At 40.8% G+C, this 18,174-nt stretch overlaps 1 protein-coding gene across 5 annotated transcripts in view; it reads right to left on the bottom strand.

Annotated features, from left to right (window-relative positions):
• Nucleotides 1-17,666, bottom strand: part of LOC124150823 (neurofibromin-like) — a 46,005-nt gene extending 28,339 nt beyond the window's left edge. For 3 of the 5 annotated variants that reach the window (XM_048401218.1, XM_048401220.1, XM_048401222.1), the window contains exons 1-7: nt 17,564-17,666; nt 16,703-16,798; nt 6,565-6,657; nt 3,405-3,572; nt 2,812-2,944; nt 1,489-1,635; nt 283-447 (exon numbers count right to left, since the gene is read on the bottom strand). In XM_048401218.1, coding sequence (XP_048257175.1) covers nt 283-447; nt 1,489-1,635; nt 2,812-2,944; nt 3,405-3,572; nt 6,565-6,657; nt 16,703-16,719 — 723 coding nt within the window. In that variant the 5' untranslated portion in view covers nt 16,720-16,798; nt 17,564-17,666. Of the gene's footprint in view, nt 1-282; nt 448-1,488; nt 1,636-2,811; nt 2,945-3,404; nt 3,573-6,564; nt 6,658-12,263; nt 12,883-16,702; nt 16,799-17,563 lie in introns of those variants that run through there. The other 2 variants (XM_048401219.1, XM_048401223.1) reach the window with 2 other exon arrangements.
• Nucleotides 17,667-18,174: the final 508 nt, after the last annotated feature.

The raw sequence follows: 18,174 nt of genomic DNA, 5'->3' as shown, positions 1-18,174 counted from the left end.
CATACTTCTTCTCAGGAAATAACAACTAATTACTTGACAAGACTAAGGCTAAAAAAATAATAGTCTTGGCACTGCTCGCATCATTATAAGGTCTGCCACATGTTTTGTTTTTATTTCTATATTTAAAAATTTAACAGCATCACGACGTCACCCCATTATGACATCACTCAAAAAGTATTCTTTATTGTAGGATAAAATATCTTCAGTGCCTTTGATCATTTTGAAAAGAATCTTACAAAAGTCAAGCTATGTTGGCATCGGAGTCATTTAATGAAAGTTTACCTTTATGGCAACCTTAGTGTCTTTATGGGAAAGCTTGAGAGCATTGTTGAACACTCTGAGATCCTCCTCCAGGGAGACAGTTGTCCCTGGCAACTTCTGCTGGTCAGGGTCGATGTATTCGTTCAACTTGGCCGGATGATCGATGAAGTTAAGCTTCCGGTTGTTCTGTCAAGAAAGACGCTTACATTCTTATACCCCCTTGAAGTGCAGCTGCTACTGTACGATGTAGTAATAGTCAAACTTGAAGATGTATAGTGAGATTGTAACCAATTGTTCAGATGTGATCAGCAATGTTTCTCTGCTTGTTTACATCTGGACGCACAGGAAAGAAGTGATGGTTTCCCACCCGGCGCATGCGCAGTTGCGTTTCCTGTCAGGGATAGGATTTACCTCACAACTATATAGATAGATTGACAGCAAAGAGGACGTCTGTTGACAATTTAAATTGATGTATAGTGTGATTGACAGCCAAAATATGAACTTATGGCAATGATGTAATAGAGGTAGGGTGTTCAAAGGAAGTGGACATTTATAATTCATTTCAGAGTGAGTGTTATAGGACTGAGGAACCTGGATTTGACACCGCTCAGTGTTAAAGTATATCAAACAAAATCAAAGTGCTCAATTCAGTTTGACTGTTGTTTAACACTCCAGTCAGCAATATTCCAACAATGTCACAGCATCCTAAAGGTAATCAAATCTAGGCAAGAAAAAACAGTGTTTGACATCACATCACACCTTCTGGATCAACAAGCCACAGCATTTGATCAAATTAGGCTGCCATTTTGGACAAAAAATTGAGATGAAATGGCGAAAAAGGTGAAATGGTTTACAACTGTGTTCAAGATTACTGCCGAGGTCAATTAACATGATCCATCACAACAAGTTGAGTGAATTCACCGGAAGCAGCCAACAAGCTTGATAAAAACAAAACTTAGCTTACAACTGTAATATCCCTAAAGAAAAATGTTACAAACCTGTCAAGATCTGGGTTCGAATAGGTTTTCAGCAACCCATGCCTGATGTAAGAGCCGACTAACAGGATCGGGTGGCCCAGCTCGTTGACTTGGTTGATGCATGTCATTGTACCTCAATTGATGCTCATGATATCAATCACAGACCGCTGTCATACAGCTAGAATATTGCTGAGTGCGGAGTTAAAGAATAAACAAACTAAACAAATGTTACAAGTGTTAATCCACTTACATAGTTGACGCGTAGAGGTGCGAGGATGCGATCGTGATACTTGGTGTATTCGCGTACCCAGGAGTTGCAGTTGTAGATGTAGGCGGCGACGATGTTCTGGTACACGTTCTCTGGCATCACCACAAACCACTTTGACAGGAAGTCGGTCTGAAACAAACAACAAGTAGACAGACTCACACAACCCTTGAACCTGGGCACGGTACCACAGTGCCTCATCAGTCAAAACATTTAAATGGAAGGTGATCAAAATTACAGTTTGATTGATAGGACAAAATGAAAGAATAATGAAAAGAACATTTGCACATTACATCATATACTACTCAAAGAAGTTAAAGAACACTCAAGAATACTTTTTCATATTACTATAGTTATTCTGTCACTCAGTTCTTTCATATTACTAAAGTTATTCTGTCACTTGATGCTTTACTTGGTGAGAATGTTAGCAAGAAGCAGATAAATATTTAGTTTGTTAGCATACAGGGTACATTGCATTCATACAAAATCCAGTCACCATCACACTAAGACCAGAATATAGCATTAAGCTTACTAGATATTACAATACTCTGGAGGAACCTTCACCAGACATACAAGCAGAGCAGCACTCACCAATCATGCAGAGCAGAGCTCACTAATCATGCAGAGAAGCACTCACCAATCATGCAGAGCAGAGCGCACTAATCATGCAGAGCAGCACTCACCAATCATGCAGAGCAGAGCTCACTAATCATGCAGAGAAGCACTCACCAATCATGCAGAGCAGAGCTCACTAATCATGCAGAACAGAACTCACTAATCATGCAGAGAAGCACTCGCCAATCACGCAGAGCAGAACTCACCAATCATGCAGAGCAGCACTCACCAATCATGCAGAGCAACACTCGCCAATCATGCATAGCAGCACTAGCCAATCACCCAGAGCAGCACTAGCCAATCACCCAGAGCAGAACTCGCCAATCATGCAGAGCTGCACTCACCAATCATGCAGAGCAGAACTCACCAATCATGCAGAGCAGAACTCACCAATCATGCAGAGCAGCAATCACCAATCATTCTGAGCAGAACTTACCAATCACGCAGAGCAGAACTCACCAATCATCCAGAGCAGCACTCACCAATCATCCAGAGCAGCACTCACCAATCATGCAGAGCAGCACTCGCCAATCATGCAGAGCAGCACTCACCAATCATGCAGAGCAGCACTCACCAATCATGCAGAGAAACACTCACCAATCATGCAGAGCAGCACTCATCAATCATGCAGAGCAGCACTCACCACCAATCATGCAGAGAAGATCATGCAGGAGAATAAACAGTGGAACATACCATACTTACCCTGAATCGGTTCTCAGAGCATGTGTGGGTGAAGTCTATGACCAGCTCGAAGGGCTTGTGGTAGAAGGGCTTGAGAGTGAGCAGCACGTGGTAGATCAGAAGATCACCATTAATTTCACCAACTCTGAAACAGGAGTGAGGGAGTTGGTTTTAGAGTCCCTTTGAACACTATTCCTGTTATATCACAGCGGGTCAGCTTGATGTGGGAGGAAAGCCCGAAGTGACGCAGGTCTCACACTTTTACCACTTTGGTGAAGCCCACGAGCATGGCGATGGTACTGACCTAGAAACACTATCAGGGCGAACCAGCATTCTAACCCACCATCATAGGTTTCTGGTGTGCCCAAGGTACAAATGAACTCTTTACACAGCAAATTGTGTCACCTTAGGCGACTGCCCCCGCCACCCGCCACACCCCAGTCTTTGAAGGAAGAAGCAACATTGGCAACACCAGATGTTTTACGGATGGATAGAAAGTCAAAAGATCACAAAACATGAATACATGAACACCGCTGGTAAATACCCAGTAGAAATGAGTATTCTAAGTTTCCAATTTTAAACTGGAGACCCAAGCAGTTACTGACTTGTATCTCCTGGCGATGTAGTAGAAGACAGGATTTCCTCCCTTGCTCGTTCCTGCCTGATAGAAGATGTGTTGGTTCTTCAGAGACTTGAACTCATCCTTCTCGTGCATGTTGTGCTTGGACATGATCTCCTCAAACTTGGTGCTTGTCATGTCCATACTGCTCCACCTTGTGGCAGACAAGGGAAGGAAATACATGTAGCAGTTATACAAGTGAGAAAGTTTTACCATTATTCCAGCCATATCAAAGGTGTTACACATTTTACCCAGGTGGCGAGTGGAACCCAGGCCTTTGGTGTGCCGAACCAACACTATGACCACAAATCTACCCAACCACCCCTACAGCGATACGTTATTGGCAACCTTACTAGGGCCAGACATTTTTCAAACTTGGATTACGAATCCACCGACTCCCAAAACTGAAATGTGAAAAAAATAAAATTGAAATGCAATGGGTTTCTTAATTCTTCTGACCTGAAATAAGTAAAATGTAGCAAAATAAGTCGCTATCAAACTAAATAAAATATTTCAAATACTATCATTAAAACCTATTGAAAATTTATCTTAAAAACTACTTAACATTTTGAGGAAATCAAGAAGAATAATTTGAGGAAAAAAACTTAAAAATATAAAAAAAGACAAAAAGTAGTGTTCATCTATTGTAAATGCCTGACATTTATCATCAGCAGAAACCTCACATTTCCAGTCTCTGTTGCTGGTTTCCTTTTTAAGAGCTTGGTCTACCATTCATTCAACCCAAGATTTTACAAATTTGGAAAAGAAGAAATGTTTTGAACACTTTTCTCCTGCCAACACTAACCAATTAATATATAAATATAATAAAGTTATAGGACAATATGAGAAGGGCTGTAACTTTTTGACTGTGCATTAAAAGCAACCAGCTCCAATAAGTGCCCCCTCCCCCAGCCAACTATCATGTCACCTCTTATGACCAACGATAGGTTGCTGAGGACATTCTCTGATCCAGATTCCACAGGGGTTCAATGTGTAGCTGTGTCCCTTACGAACCTAAGACTGAAACAAAACCTCCGTTATTCCCACTGTTCGTTTTGTTAGTTTCTGGTATAACACTGCACTCAGCAATATTCCATGAAATTACATAGGTCTGTAAATAATTGAGTCTGGACAATCCAGTGATTGATCACACTGGACACAATGATATACAGCAACAAGTCAGAGAACCTGACCATTAGTCGCCCCTTATGACAAGCAAGGGTTGCTGAAGACCAATTATATCACAGATTTTAAACCACTTATTTAAATGTAACCAAAATCTATATGACCTTTCCATGTGCTGAATTCTATTTTGATGATACTGCCTTAATAAATTAATGTAACGTTCATCCCTGCGACCACACATCAATATATTGTCTACAAGAACATACAAAGAAAATTGGTATGTGTTCACTTCCTTATTAGCTCTTTGAAATACACTGAGTTTTATAACACTTTCAGCCATGTTCCAGCCATATCATGGATGGCAACAGCAATAATCGGCTTCACACATTACTAGTGTGGCAGAATCCAACCCAAGACTTTGCCATGATGAACACTTTATCTCCTAGCCTACTAAAAGCTCAAAGATTGTTGTTTGTTGTTTGGTTGTACTCCACAATATATCTGCTATAGATTGTCTGTAAATAATCGAGTCTGGACCAGACAATGCAGTGATTGGTATCATGAGCATCGATCCACACAACAAAGAGATACAATGACATGCAATCAACCAAGCCACAGAGCCCGGCCACCCGATCGCCTTCAACGACAAGCATAGGTTACTGGGGACCTGTGTTCTTACCTGGACCCACTTGTACAAAGCGATCTTAGTGCTAAGATGATCGAAACTCCCATGCTTTAACATAGGCTTACGTTGGTCTTAGCGCTAAGAGCACTTTGTGCAAGTGGGCACTGGAATCCCAACAGGTGTATGTAGGATGATGATGATGATGATGATGATGATGATGATGATGATATAATGACTCTATTTAGTTTTCTGTGAGACATGGGGACTGTTTGATAACTAATGTTAAGATGTGGGCTACATAAGCAATGAGAAGCAAGCTAGATCCCAAACCTGCAGAAACACATCTAGCGAACAGTTCTATTTCCTTGTAACAACACTACTGTTCTGGGTCCACTTGCACAAAGCTATCTTAGCGCTAAGATGACCGTAACTCCCATACTTTAACATAGGCTTACGATAGTCTTAGCGCTAAGATTAATTTGTGCAAGTGGGCCCAGGTCTTCAAGAGGAAATGAGGGTCTTCTGCATTGCTAGTACACCAGTGGCAGAAAGGTGTGTCAGCATTCATCGATGCAATATGGATATGATGGCACCTGAGTGTTTGTTTGTTTGTTTGTTTGTTGTTTAACTCAGCAATATTCCAGCTACATGACAACAGTCTGTAAATAATCAAGTCTGGACCAGACAATCCAGTGGAATTGGAATCTGATGACATGCATCAACCAAGTCAGCAAGCCTGACCAACCGATCCCAATAGTTGCCTCTTCTGACAAGCATGGAAGACCATGCTGAAGACCAATTCTATCCCGGATCGTCACGGGTGGCAGCAGAGTGAATGATCTTTGACATCATATGCAGCTATATTCCAGCCATATCGCAGGAGGGGGGTACACGAGAAATGAGCTTCACACCGTCTCCTTGGAATAGTATTGGGTTTCCAACTAAACTTAGATTCATGGATGTAAAACCTGATTTTGAAGTGTTGCTGACACTTCTCAGACACATGAAGGAGAGTAAAGACTAACCATGACATCCAAACCCACACAACACCCAAACCCACACGACGTCCTTTCCCACACAACACCCAAACCCACCCACCCACACGACACCCAAACCAACACGACACCCAAACCCACCCAAACCCACCCACACGACACCTAAACCCACCCACCCACACGACACCCAAACCCACCCACCCGATACCAAAACCCACCCACACGACACCCAAACCCACCCACCCGACACCCAAACACACCCTACCTATCATACATTATGGTGATATGGTCATGTGTACCACATCTTCTAAAAATTTGGTATCCACCCTGCATACACTCAATATGCTGGCACTTGACATTATTTGGAGGAAACATTGTTACAAAGGAGACAGTTCACTCACTGAGAGTCTAGGGGCCGATGCTCTGGGGGGCCCAGATACGCCAACAGTGTTGCCATTTTGTCAAATGGTCGTCTTCCCACAGCCTTGTGATCCCTGAAATAAACTTGTCTAACTCAGGGAGCATTTGGGTTTGTATGTCTCACTCACAGCAATCTACAACAATGGCTCCAATTTGACATCAAAGTCTCTAATTGGCATCAATGATATTTTTTTGTTCAAATTGCTCAATACTGATTAACTGTCTCGGAGACTGAGAGAACAGGCGTCTTCTACTACAGACATCCAAATGCTCCCTGAATAGGAAAATTATTATCACTTCAAATTCTTAACAGTGTCAAACTAAAATATAAAAGCATGATGGTACTTTGAATTGCAAACTAAAGTGGTTACTGGACTAAATCAGGGCAACTAGACACAGGCTACTGTCGAGACTAGGGCTATATGCAAACTACACTGAGGAGTGCTAGATCAGGTGTGAAAGACTCAGATCTACGAGGGACTCGGATCCACAGGGGATTCTCAGAATTATGGAACATTTTTTTCATATTTGGCAGAACTTATTTGCATGGCTACAATCCTCATGAATGATGAAGATGTACGTTGTATATATATCGACTTCTTAACTCTAAAATATTAAGTGAGAGTTAAGGTGACAGGTGTAAGGTAGAATAGGAGAAACAAGATAGAATCTGAACCAGAAAACCGATGCTGCATCCCTTGATAATGGTGCATCACTATGATGTCATCCCCTCTATCATATCATGTAGGAGTAAGGTTAATATGGGAATGATGGTACAGAGGGCATGATGTCATGCAGGGAGTGATGTCATAGTGGAAATGACATCATAGAAGAAAGGATATAATAGTGGGAAGGATGTCACAGAGGGAAGGATGTCATTAAGAGAATGATGTCACAAAAGGAATTACATCATAGTGGGCCTGTCACAGATGGAATGTCATAGTCATAGTGGGAATGATGTCATAGTGGGAATGTTGTCATAGAGAGAATGATGTCATAGAAAGAATGTTGTCATATTAAGTATGATGTCACAGGGAAAATGTCATAGTGGGAATGTTGTCATAGAGAAAGTGATGTCATAGACGGAACAATGTCAAAGCGGGAACGATGTCATAGAGGGCACAACATCATAGTGGGAATGTTGTCATAGAGAGTTTGATGTCATAGAGGGAATGATGTCATAGAGGGAATGTTGTCATAGAGAGAATGATGTCATAGAGGGAATGTTGTCATAGTGGGAATTTTGTTACAGAGAGTTTGATGTCACAGAAGGAATGTTGTCATAGTGGTAATGTCATAGAGGGAATGATGTCATAGAGAGTTTGATGTCATAATGGAAATGATGTCATAATAGGAATGTTGTCATAGGCAGAATGATGTCACAGTGGGAATGTTGTCACAGAGAAAATGATGTCATAGAGGCAACAATGTCATAGAGGGCACAACATCATAGTGGGAATGATGTCATAGAGAGAATGATGTCATAGAGGGAATGTTGTCATAGTGGGAATTTTGTTAAAGAGAGTTTGATGTCACAGAAGGAATGTTGTCATAGTGGTAATGTCATAGAGGGAATGATGTCATAGAGTTTGATGTCATAAAGGAAATGATGTCATAATAGAAATGTTGTCATAGGGAGAATGATGTCACAGTGGGAATGTTGTCACAGAGAAAATGATGTCATAGAGGCAACGATGTCATAGAGGGCACGACATCATAGTGGGAATGATGTCATAGAGAGAATGATGTCATAGTGGGACTGATGTCATAGTAGGAGTTATGTCAGAGAGAATGATGTCATAGTGGGAATGATGTCAGAGAGAATGTCATAGTGGGAATGATGTCATAGAGAGAACAATGTCATAGAGTGAATGATGACATAGAGGACTTGACACCAAAGTGGGAATGATGTCATAGAGAGCATGATGACATAGTAGGAATGATGTCATAGTGTGAATGGTGTCAGAAAGAATTATGTCATAGTGGGAATGTTGTCAGGGAGAGAATGATGTCTTAGATGGAATGATGTCGTAAAGGGCATGATGTCAGAGTGCATGATGTCATAAAGGGCATGATGTCAGAGTGCATGATGTCATAGAGGGCATGATGTCAGAGCGTATGATGTCATAAAGGGCATGATGTCATGGTCGGCATGATGTCATATTGGAAATTACATCATAGAAGGAATGACATGCAGGAACTGACATCTTCTTGAAGTCATATGACAATGAGTATATTTGCATATTGTATATTTCTGCCATGTATTAGCCAAACTGCCATGGATTAGAGACGAGCCGTAGATCTGAGTCCTACACACATGCAGAGGAGAGTGAGAAGCACACAACAGCTGTAGGGGTAATGAAGTGAGAGAGAGAGTAGCTCCACAGGAACAACAAGCACGCCAGGAACTTCAGAGGGTCTCAAAATCACCAGTTTCTTTCCAATTCAAAGTAAATTCTGTCAAGTCTCAGTTATCTTCCCGAGGCAAGAGTGTTCGTCCACTAGCCTTTTTATCAAAGTCTTGTAGAAACTAGGATTTGATATAGGCTAGTGGACACACTTGCCTGGGAACATGAGTCTCAGTCGAACGTCTAATGTCAGCATTTCTTTCTGGAATGATCCTCAAGTAGACGAAATGTGACTGAAAAGTATTTGTTGCTCATGGCCCCATCCCAGCTGGTTGAACCGTTGCTCAGTTCTAGCTCCGAAGAAAGTGAGCAATAGTCCACACCATAACTATAACACAGTACCAGACCTCCTTTCTAGTTTGGCATTGTCCACAGTGAGTGGGTTGGACTTAACGCTGCTGTGAACGTTTACATTTGTAATATCAAGCCAGGTAAGCTTGACATGTGATTTTGTTTTTGTTTTCGTTTTGTTTGTTGCTTAACGCCGCACTCAGCAATATTCCGGTTATATGACAGCAGTCGTTATATAATCGTGTCTGGACAAGACAATCCAGCTATTGACATCATGAGCATGCATCAACCAAGTCAGCAAGCCTGACCACACAATCCTGTTAGTCGCCTCTAATGACAAGCGTGGGTTGCTGAAGACCAATTCTAACCAAGATCTTCACGGGTCTCTTGATGTGGAAGGAAAGCCCAGGGTGCAGCAGGCTCTGAACATACCCGGGGGCCAAGTGGCCCAGTCGCCTAAGGAGCCGCAATTCGCTGCTTTTTATGTCAACTTCTTTATTATGAGGCACACTACATTTCTGAGTATATACTTACTCCTTCATCAGGTAAATAAATGCAGAGAACATATATATGTACCTGTAAGAACAACAAAAGTAATAACATTACAAAGGTGGAAACTTAACAAGGGAAGCCAACAGCTAATTGATAGGTGATTAGCTAGAGACTTTTGATCTTACAGGTACATATAAAACTCTGCTTCATAGAATTTATTCACCTGATGAAGGGGTAAGTATATACTCCAAAACATTGTGTTCCTCATAATGAAGAAGTTGACATCCATAAATTCTCTCCTTATGTGTTTCACTTCTAAACTCCATTCAAAGACTTCTGTGAAACTCATGAGAGTGGTGCTGACAAAATAAAAACGATAAAAGGAAATCTGGAATTTGAACATACGATCATTAGATTCTGGCACAACTAAGGGATGCAACTCTGCATAGCAATTTGCGGCACCTTAGATGACTGTGTTGCCTATGCCTCCATCATTGTCCAGAATGGTTCCTTCCAAAACTGAATGACTCCTCACTATCATAACATTGTATACAACTGCTGCTGTCATGTTATCACCTGCACAATCCGAGTGAGAGAGTGAGTTGGGTTTAATGCCGCTTTAAACAGTATTCCAGTTACATCACGGTGTGTCAGCCTGATGTGAAGAGTTGCATCCCTTGGACATGCCAGAAACCTTTGATTGTGGGTTCGAATCCCGGTTCACATCAATAAAGTTTCGAGGTTTGTCAGCACCATACCCGTGCTCGTGGGTTTCACCAAAGTGGTAAACGTCTAAGACCTGCATCACTTCGGGCTTTCCTCCAAAGCTGACATGTCGGGATATATAACTGGAATATTGTTCAAAGCGATGTTAACACCAAACCCAAAGCTAAAAGCTCTTTAAAGCTCTATCACATAGGTCAGCACAAATAGATCACGTTGACATTAGGCAGATAAACAAAGGGGTTGGTAACAATTTTGGGGTAAAATATGGTATACTTCTACGTATGCTTGGATGCCTGGTTACATCCCAGTGAGTCCAGGGTCAGGATGCACGACTACAGGGAACATGCACTCTGCCCCTCCAGGCCTTTGTCCTAGGCTCAACAATTACCAAAGTCTTTCCCCAAAAACTAGTCATACATGCAGTGAGCACTGTGCTGAATATAAATTCAAGTTGTTTACAATAACACATTCTATGAAAATTATCCAGATTTTTGCGACCTGTTCCAAAAACGTGTGAGTCTGCTGGTCTGAATTTGTCTCATGACATCATTTTCAGTAGATTTTAGTGTTAATGAATGGACTTTATCAGCAAAGCTTACCAGACCAAAATAAATTTAGTGGCTAAAGTCACAGACTTTCTTTGCACAAGCCCTCATTCATTTTGTTGTCTTATGTTCTCAGTTGGGTAGTAACTATACTAGGTGAGGTGAGACGAAGTGGGGTTTAACGTTGCGTCCAAGATTATTGCACTTATAAAGCAACGTGCATGCATATGGGAGGGGGGGTTACTAGGTACGGGACCAATGCCGAGTTTATAGTGCTAGGCCACTGAGGTACCATGCCACAGTTTAACATGAATACCCCACTCAGACACAGTTTACTGACTGAGCTGACCAGTCCTTGTTTTAGCCCCTTAATGCAGAGTGCCAGGCAGGGAAACAACAAGTACCATCTTTCAACGCGGCAGGAGATGGAACCCCCAACCATCCGCTCTCCAGGCGGACGCTCTACCACGAGAGCACGGAGGCAGTCTAGAGACCTGACTGATCAAACATGATTCTTAAAGATTATCATATTTCCATTCTTGGAAACTTAATACTTATAGAAATACCAGAGGCAATCAAACTGAAAATTCAAAATTTCCACTCACAGAGTTAGACAAGGGGGGCTATTGGGTCCTTGTGGTTTACTGCTCACAAACAAATTTCTCAGGACCCACTAAATCTGTAATTTAAAGTGTCATGACAAGGACACCTGGACTTTAATCATACATTTTGGACACTGAAAAAGGATATTGTAACATTTTCCAAACCATGACGTTGACCACTGAATTCTTACTACTTGAATATTAGGGCCCCAATCCACAAAGTGTTCGTAGCTGTAATACACCCATAAGTCAGTGTTAATCAAAAGAGCTACAATAGTTTATCACTACGAACACCTTGAAGGGTTTGAAATGAACATGCCGGTAAGTACAGAAGTACAGGGTGAGTAAAATATAGGAAGGACAAGTGACATTTCCTTGTGGACTACCACTTTAACCAATAGGTAAATAGCAACTCCGGACCAGATCACTTTAAAAAATAAATGAAAATAAATTCATTTCTAACCCTTCTTTGTGGAACAGGGCCCAGGTTAATATCAGGAGCAGGTACAACGCAACAGTCAGCACTTTAACAGATGGCCAGGTACACAAAGGCAGTGAAAGGGGCTAGGCTGAGAGGAAGGCAGGGGTTAGAGCAAGATGATGTTAGCATACATACAGGCGAGCCGGGCCGTCCCCAGCCTCACATACGTAATTCTCCGTGTGAACCTCCAGACTACAACAGATAGTTACACTTTCAAAATGGCCGCTGGAGAAAGCTTACAGATGGCTAGTGACGGAAACAAACATCCTGGATGTAGTACATGATGCAATGATGCTGCTGCAACTCTAGATGAACCGGCAAAATTGGGTAGATCACACATAATGTTAAACTATAAAATGTTGATGAGATGAAAACTTTCAAAATTTCAACTGCCACTTGATCATGTAGAGAAAATTTGATCAAATTGATCTTACTGATACTGGTTGTGGAAGAACATGGATGATTAATAGTAATGATTTCAATTTTTAAACTTGGATATAAAAATGTAAAAATTATTATGATTGTTATCAAAATATAGGTCACATTTATGATACTTTGCACGACAGCAAAATATGTAAACATGCTACCACGACATTGTACACCATGAACACAGGTACGTAACGAATGGAGATTCTAGTGGTGTCCACAGGACTGATGCTAGAACATAAAACTAACTCAACAGTGGTTTTCTGACAAGTAGCATCTGACTTCATTGTGATTTGTTAATAGTACGCAAACACTCAAGGCCCTAACTCTGCACACAGAAAACAGACATAGACATCATGCACATCTAAAACCACAGCGTGCTTGCATGCTGGACTTCCTTAAAAATTCTATTCTTGGTTCCCAAGACATTTAAAATCTGCATCCATCACCATCATGAGAGGTCTTTGTTCTACTTCAAGACAAATGGATGATGTTAGGAGTATTTCTTTTCAAACGAAAAAACAATCTGTTGTAAATTACATCCTGAGGACCCAAAATCTTTGTTTAGCCTTAATGGAAAATACAGAACAATTTCACATCAAACAGAAACAAAATTGAATATTTTGATACTGTGTACAGTAGTGTATGTTATTAAATATTTATTATCTAAAGTCAAAATATATATTTACATTTTCAAAATAAAATTAACTTTTATTTTTTTATTTTAAACATAAGTTTCTTAAATGATCTGAACATCCTCTATAACTTTTTTTACATTAATTTTCATCACAAATATCTGAAGTGAAAATAATTTACCCAAACAATTTTTTTCCCCCTATGCTCAAAAAAGAAAAGTATTGCCAAGTGTCATGCAAGAATAGCAGGGTTCCATGCAACAGGAAACATCCCTAACAAGCTGTGATGTCCCAAAAACTCAATATCCATATTCATATGTAAACAACAAATACACTAACACATGATCTGTAACAGGAGTAAAACTTACACTACCGCTCTTTCAGCAGATTTATCAAATTCTCATTAAAAGAAGATCTGCCGCTAAGCGAAGATCTGAGGACATCCATTATGGGACACGTCAGAACCACATTTCATCTGACCAATCAAAGTGTCGTTTACCAGACTGGTACAGTGACAGTCAGAACATTGTTTTAATCATGCTGCTTTGAGAAGGTTAACATGGCTTATTCCGAAATGACAGTTACGGGCTGTACGAAGGATTCCTTCAAAATCATCGTCCGTCTTTCGCTTCAATGGGATAAACAATTGAAACAAGGGACTTTTCACAGCCCATGCCATAACATCTTAGCCATCTATTAGACATTCCAGAATTTTCATTCATTCACTTTTCAAATTTTGAATCGATATTTTTGAAGCGCAGTCTGGAACAGAAATTGTCAGTTTGATACTAGTGCTGTAAAGCTTCAGAATTCTGCTTTCTGATTGGCTAATGTCAACTTCTTGTTAGTCACTTCATTGTTGGGTCAAAGTTCGCAAAAGCTCATTCCGACATGACCTGTAATGGGATGTCTTCAGATCTTTGTGTAGCGAGCACTAAGATCTGATTTTAATGAGATTGGCACATTTTGGTGATCTTTAGAAAACCAAAACATCTAAGATCTATAATTTATTCACGTGATACTTCTATTCATCTGAATAATGCTTAACATCCACATTTCCAATCAATGTTTGCACATAAAACAAGAAATGTTTAAACTTAATGAACATCCTTACAACTGAAAAGCAAGTTTTCAAAAAAATCTTTTTCATCCCCAAATTGAAAAGAATTATATCTATATTTATATTTAAACAGGAGTTGCATATTTACCACATCACATTCATACACCATGCATGTTGTACCAACACATGTTCAGTTTCTAAATAAAATGGATTTACAAAACAAGCCTATATTCAACTCCCCCAATTACCCAGTGTATGTTATCTCCTTTTTATTCTGTTATATACCCTGGGCCCATTCACAGCCAGAGTTTGTTCTGAAATGGCTCACCATTTCCATCCATCCCTCCCTCTCATCACCAACATGGCAGAGAGGGGATGATGTCATTGAGAGAATGATGTCATATTAAGTATGATGTCATAGGGAGAATGTTGTCATAGAGAAAATGATATCATAGACGGAACAATGTCATAGAGGGAACGATGTCATAGAGTTTGATGTCATAATGGAAATGATGTCATAATAGGAATGTTGTCATAGGGAGAATGATGTCATAGAGGCAACAATGTCATAGAGGGCATGACATCATAGTGGGAATGATGTCATAGAGAGAATGATGTCTTACAGGCTGATAGAGCTGAGAAGGGGATGAGTACTCTCCAATGGAGCTGAGAAGGGATGAGGGGTGGAACAGAATGGGGGTGATTTTATATGATCTGGGGTCTTAAAGAGAGACAAGATTATTTCGAACCACCAACTTTTCTCTCCCTGGCAGGCATGCCTAAGGGACACAACTCTGCACAGTTGAATTGAAAAAGCAACCAACTGTGCCACCCATACCACATAGACTCATAACAAGACTGAAAGCAACCACAGACAAGTTCTTGATGAACTGGACCTCGGTATGTAACCAACATAACACAGCCACATAAACCATCGTTGAGGTTTCCCTAACCCTAACCCTCACAACAAGTACCATCCTTTACCATCTTTTGGAATGAAACGACCACCTGGGGATTGAACCATCGACCTTCCACTCTGCCGGTCTTGTAAGCATGTGTGTGAGTGAATGAAAGTTTCGGCAATATTCCAGCCTCACCACGGCAGTACATAATCAAGTCTAGGACATTGTAAATGGACATGGTAAATGGACATGGTAAATGGACATGGTATATTGACATGGTATATGGACAAGTAGTGCTGAAACACTTGGTGTCATACTTAATCAGGAACAACAGCACTCGTCTCTCCTACAGACACTGAAGAAGAAATATCAGAAAGCTCCCAAGCAAGTCTACGAAACTATGGCAAATCTACATTTCTCCTGAAAATGAAGTGATTCTCTGGAATCCTTTGTATGATATCTTGCCATGTTTGCAAGACAATTGAAACAAAAAACATAACATAGGACTAAATGTTAGCCGTAGTAAACGCCCCGGAAGTTTGGCAAATTGACAAAGTTTATTGAAACCAACCACAAGTTACATTTGTTGTCAGAGATGTTGCGGTGCTCGAAACTTGAAAATAATGGTAAAGATTTTGCATTAATTACTTTGGATCAAGTAAAAGAGATAGCTAACCCATGCCCTTTCACATAACTAACCCTAAGGATTGTATAGGGGTGCTTGATGGAAACCGGGTACCTAACCCTAAGGATTGTATAGGGGTGCTTGATGGAAACCGGGTACCTAACCCTAATGATAGTAGAGGGGTTCTTGATCGGAAAGGGGTACCTAACCCTAATGATGATAAAGGGGTGCTTGATCATGTTGATTGGAATGGGGTACCCCACACTAATGATCGTAAAGGGGTACCTAACCCTAATGATCATAAAGGGCTGCTTGATCATGTTGATGATGGGGTACCCCACACTAATGATCATAAAGGGGTACCTAACCCTAATGATCATAAAGGGCTACTTCATGGGAAAGGGTTTAATAGAGAGTTGTGGTTAACCTAGCCTAACACAAACACAACTTGCCCTGAGGATTGAAGAGGAACACATACCTGTGAAATGTGAAATGAGAGCCACAATCGACAGCCTGAGCCAATTAGCGCTAACTAAGCTGGGACAAGTAAACTGCATTGCTGACAGTCACTCCATCACCATTGCTGTCATATTCACACAAAACGGACCTGTCATGTAAATCTATTTCGGGGTTATCAAGACATGCCCAGAGGCCTATATTCAGCCCCAAGTCTGCAGCAAATGACTGTACAAATTCCCAATTAAAATTTCACAATTCCTCAGAAAGAACAAAAATGTTACATTACAAAAATCAAATTTTGAACAATATCACAATTTTTCCCCAAAATTGCCTGGCAAGAGCAGCTTGTTTGGAATTCTAGATACATCCTTGCTATTGTAGGAGCAGGGTGCTTCATACTGCAAATACAGTACACCACATGACAAATATTATTGAGTACAATGAGACCTAGGTATAAAATAACCTACCTTTCACAATGTTCCATAAAGAAGAAAATATCAGGGGCTGTGGTAAGTTGTGTCAGGTGATTGTGTCGGCGGCAACAGAGCCATCTTGGTGAGGGTCTGCAACAATGTCCAACACAATGAGCACAAGTGATTCACAGCCAAAACAAGATTAATCATAATGACACTACAAATCTTAATACTCTGATACCTTGGAAACCAACAACAAAAATAAATTTCATGGAAATTTAGATGTAAAGGTTTCAATGAATGTCACTTTTCCTGGTTCATGATACTGAAATAATTACAGAACTGTTACCATGGTTACAATCAAGTGGTAACACGAATAGAACAATGTCAATTAACAATCGTTAGGTTTTTTTAAAGAAATGATGTTAAAGGAGTAATATTGGATGACACAATTAATTTATTTTTGCATTTTTATGCAGCATGATTGGGAGGGGGAGCCAGGGGGTGGGGTGGGGTGGGGTGGGGTGGGGTGGGGTCGTGTGACATCGGTTCGGCAGGCCTGTACAGCAGCAATGGAATAAAGACAAACAAATGGATCAACGAATGGTGCATATTGATTAATGATAATAAAGTGCAGTTGGTTTGTGGGAAGAAATACCGTAGTCGTATAGACTGTGAGAGGGCGTGGTCAGTGTGTGAAGGTACGCATTTATCATACATACAAGAATACAGGAAGCACGCTGCCTGCTTCATCGCCACGGAAACACTTGCAACGTGCATCAGAGAGCGGCAAAAACAGTTGGCAATTGGCCAAGGGAGGGCAAGGTTTGGAACATGCTTCGTCCCTGTTTGACAACACTGGCCGCTCTGTGCGAGAAATAAAAGATGTGCAGTGAAATATACGACTGAACTTACCTTGAGATGCATGTGCATAATGGTCGTCTCCATCGATAGAGATGCGACGAGGCCGAGCGAGCAGGCTTGGGTGTGGTGATGCCAGCCACCGACAATCAGATACTTTCGCCGCCATGGTCAGCTTAGGTTAATCACGGCCTTGGCATTAGTTACCTCGCTTGTGATTGGTGCTTTGCTGCCTGCTTCCGGGTGGCTTGGTGCCGGCTGGCTAAACTGCGTTTTTTGGCGTTCGGTGCAAAGACCAGATGCTCTCGGTGTAACCGGTGCAGTCACGTGGTGGATTTGTGTGAAAAGTGGAAAGAAGTTGGCTAAAATGGAACTGCATGTATAATGAATAAAAGAAAAGATATTTCCTTTATTTGTTACTGCGAAAAATAAAGCATAATAATGCAATAATTTGTTTTACAGACAACCGAAGATGTGAAGGTGAAGTAATTAACAGTATAAAACCTGAAGACGAGTTGTGAAATAAATGCTGACAATTGGAAAGAGAGTTAAAGCTGCATTGAAGGGCAACAACAGCAAATGGCAAGAAAAGCAAAGATTAATACGCCATGCACGTGCAAGAAGTAAAATGACTAGAAGTAGACTTAATTATGTATTGCCTTAAA

This window comes from Haliotis rufescens, unplaced genomic scaffold (assembly GCF_023055435.1).
Source record: "Haliotis rufescens isolate VD_foot unplaced genomic scaffold, xgHalRufe1.0.p SCAF_21, whole genome shotgun sequence".
Classification (NCBI taxonomy): Eukaryota; Metazoa; Mollusca; class Gastropoda; order Lepetellida; family Haliotidae; genus Haliotis; species Haliotis rufescens.
Note: the sequence above shows the minus strand (reverse complement) of the source record. Positions and strands in the feature narration are given on the sequence as shown.